Below are 3,748 nucleotides of genomic sequence, written 5' to 3' on the forward strand. Positions count from 1 at the left end.
TGATGGGGACGGAATTAGGCACAATTTCAGAGGTGGCAGATTTCCTAGGTGTATGACCCCACAAAGGCTGCACCAAGAGTTTGGACAATAAAAATACTAACATTTATTTTGATAGTAATGGCTTTTTTACAGGTATTAAAAAATTGGTTAAAATTGTCTCCACTGCTCCTAATACCCAGTTGAAAACTCCATGATGGGAACATGGTTTTGGCCACCTCCCTCCCTGGCCCTTCCACTTAGATGGACAATGGGAGTTTTCAACTTAATTTTAATGGGGCTATGCGACGGGACCCCCGGTGTACAACCTGGAACTGTGGGACCGCTGTGCCCCCTTATCTCTCCAGCCTGGGCTGTCTCTCATGATGCTTTAATAGTGAGAAGCAGCAACCACCCCCTGCCCCCAGTTGCTGTTATCACTCAGTCACCAGCATACAGAGACACACCCAGCAGCCAACTGAGTTGCATGAATGCTCTCCAAGCTACTCATGAACTATACAAAGGGAGACACCAGCAAATCCCCCCAGCCTCGCACCACCAGAAATGTACCATCTTAAACTGCTCAAGACCTTCTCTTGAACAATGCAAACTCATTAATTAGTTTGCCACTTCATCAAAGGATAGTGGACATAGACTCATAGACTCTAAGGTCAGAAGGGACTATTATGATCATCTAGTCTGACCTCCCGCATGATGCAGGCCACAAAAGCTGACCCACCCCCTCCTAGAAGAATTCTCTCCCTTGACTCAGCTGTTGAAATCCCCAAATCATGATTTAAAGACTTCAAATCGCTGAGAATCCTCCAGCAAGCGACCCCTGCCCCATGCTGCGGAGGAAGGCGAAAAACCTCCAGGGCTTCTGCCAATCTACCCTGGAGGAAAATTCCTTTCCGAACCCAAATACAGTGATCAGCTGAACCCCGAGCATGCGGGCAAGATTCTCTAGCCAGACCCTCTAGAAAAAGTTCTCTGTAGTAACTTTTAATATCCCATCATTGACTATTGTTACTAATTACCAGCGATGGCACGTTATTGACCTATTGACTAAAATCACTTTATCCCATCAAACCATCCCCTCATGCATCAGCTCTCGTAATCTGAGCAGATTCCCCAAGCATTTTAGACAAACTCACTGGTTAAGATTAACATTGAAATAAGTTTATTAACTACAGAAAGCTAGATTAAGTGATATATGTGTTAGGTAACTATCTCTGACCTTGACGCCTAAGAAAAAAAATTAAAAACACATTCTAAATCCTAAACTTTATCAGACTGAGTAAAAATTGATTCAAACAGCTGTTCTCATCCCACTGGATGTTGCAGCCAGGTTACAGTTCTTAATAAACAGGCTGAATTCCCTTCTCATCCTGGGACTAACCTCTCCAGTTCAAAGTCTTTGTCTTCCCAGCATTCTTGCTGCCTCCAGAATAGGTGGGGGAGGAGAGAGTTGGTCTCATGATGCCACTGTCCTTTATTTTATACTCTCAATTCATGTCCCTGGAAAAATACTGGGCCAGACATGTCCTGGTGGGTCTTGCTGAGTCACAGAGTTCAAATCCCATTGTGTGGTGCTTGGCAACTGCCTGTTACAGAATTGTGAATCTCTTGTTTACAATTCCCCTGCTGGTCAATGGCTGGTGATGGTCGTTTAACGCCCGCCTAGGTGAGGGTCAGCTCCTTTGTTGTCACTGGAGAACTAACAGTGGGCGACTCCCAGACTCCCAACATATTTCAATAACAACCATATAACAAAATCTCATAATGCCATATACAAATGATGATATACATATTTTGACAGAAAAATGAGTTGCAGCAGATCATGACTTACAAGGCATGTTTTTTTTTATCACAACCATATAAAAAAGATTAATATGAGGGTTTCAGGGGGCTACTTTGAGGTAAAGTGCATCACAGGCTCATTGCTTCAATCACCCAGGCAGATTGCAAAACCTCAGGCTACATTATTATCTCAGAGTCTCTGCATGTTTTTGTGAAAGCCACATTTACTGATGGCTTTGCTCAAGGCTTCCTTGACCTCTCTGTTTCTCAGGCTGTAGATAAGGGGGTTTACCAGGGGAGTTAGGACCGTAAAGTAAAGAGAGAGCACTTTCTTCAGATCTCTGAGTGTATCACGTTTCAGTAGCATGTAGACAATGATTATGGTTCCATAGAAAATTGTCACCACAGTGAGGTGAGAGGAGCAAGTGGAAAAGGCCTTTTGTCTCCCAGTGGTGGAAGGGATTCTTAGGATGGTGGCGCTGATACACATGTAGGACATCATAGTTAGTAGGAATGGAGGCAAGGTGAATACGGAGACTAATATGAAATTCACGAATATGCTCAGGTGTGTGTCACTGCAGGAGAGTTCCATCAGTAGGATGGGGTCACAATAGAAATGGTCAATTTCATTCGGACCACAAAAAATTAACTGGGATATGAATAATATAAAGATGGTAGTGGCCAAGCTACCATTTAACCATGACCCAGCAGCCAACTGGAGGCAAAACCTGTTATTCATAAGAGTTGAATAGTGCAGAGGTTTACATATCGCTAAATACCTATCATAGGACATTGTTGCTAGGAGATAGCATTCCGTAGCTGCCAGAGAGGCAGAGAAATACAGTTGTGTGATGCAGCCACTGACTGAGATGGTTCTGTCCCCAGTCAGGAAACTGGCCAGTAACCTGGGCAGGATGGTGGAAGTGTAGCAGATCTCCAAGTAGGACAAGTTGCCCAGAAAAAAGTACATGGGGGTGTGAAAGTGCTGATCAGTCACAACAAGCATCGCAATGAGAGTGTTCCCAGCCACGGTTGCCATATAGATCATTAGGAACATTAGAAAGAGAGGAATTTGAAGGTCAGGGAGATCCCCGAATCCCAGGAGGATTAATTCTGTGACGGTCGTTTGGTTTCTCCAATCTGTGCCTGCCATGGGTTGAGTCTAGGAACAAAAAAAACAAGCTGGGCAATTGAATTGGAAGAACATAGCATTAAAAATGAATCACGTCTTGTGAATTAATACCATAAATATTCAGAATATTCCCTTCCTCTCCTGGTTACAGGCTGAAATTTTAAGGCTAAATGTAGACTTCAGCGTAAAGTGCCAGAAGTCTCAGTCCAAGGACAGAACATTGGTACCCATATAGACCTCCCTCTGCCATATCAGAGCAATGACTAATATAACAGCCCATATCTCTGGTACAGAATTGGTCTGATCTGTCATATCAGAACTTGGCTATCTATCATATCCCATCTCGTGACATACCAGAGCTTAACAATGACGCTTAAGTTCTATATTTCACTTCTGTCAATAGCCAGAATAATGCCAGTTCTTAGGAGTTAAAACCAATAAGTACGTCAACTAAAATCTTGGACTCAGATTTTTCATTGCAGTCTAGTGTCCATATGCACTGATCTCTTGTTGGAATGAATGGAAATTAATCTATCTATATGGAATGACGCAGCCTCTGGCAGGACACTACTGAGAGTATCAATTCAGGATAAAATTGCTTTGAGCAGGGCAGTTACAGCCCAAAGATGGAGTTCCTTTACTATACTATTAAGGGACACCAAAGTAGCCAAACAGAGAGGACTTTGGTTTTACCTCACTGGCTAACCATAAGTCCAAAAAACCATAAGTGAAAACCAATATCCCAGTAAAAGAAGAAAGGTTCTCCCAATCCCAAAAGACCAAGCCCCAGACCCAGGTCAATATACACATCAGATCTTACCCACAAATTACGCTGATGCC

General features: G+C 43.2%; 1 protein-coding gene across 1 annotated transcript; it reads right to left on the bottom strand.

Moving 5' to 3' along the window:
* Window positions 1-1,966: 1,966 nt before the first annotated feature.
* On the bottom strand, window positions 1,967-2,929 carry LOC128847430 (olfactory receptor 6N1-like). Its single transcript, XM_054046815.1, has one exon. It carries the CDS (start codon window positions 2,927-2,929, stop codon window positions 1,967-1,969), a length of 963 nt encoding a protein of 320 aa, XP_053902790.1.
* Window positions 2,930-3,748: the final 819 nt, after the last annotated feature.

Source organism: Malaclemys terrapin, chromosome 13 (assembly GCF_027887155.1).
Source record: "Malaclemys terrapin pileata isolate rMalTer1 chromosome 13, rMalTer1.hap1, whole genome shotgun sequence".
NCBI lineage: Eukaryota > Metazoa > Chordata > Testudines > Emydidae > Malaclemys > Malaclemys terrapin.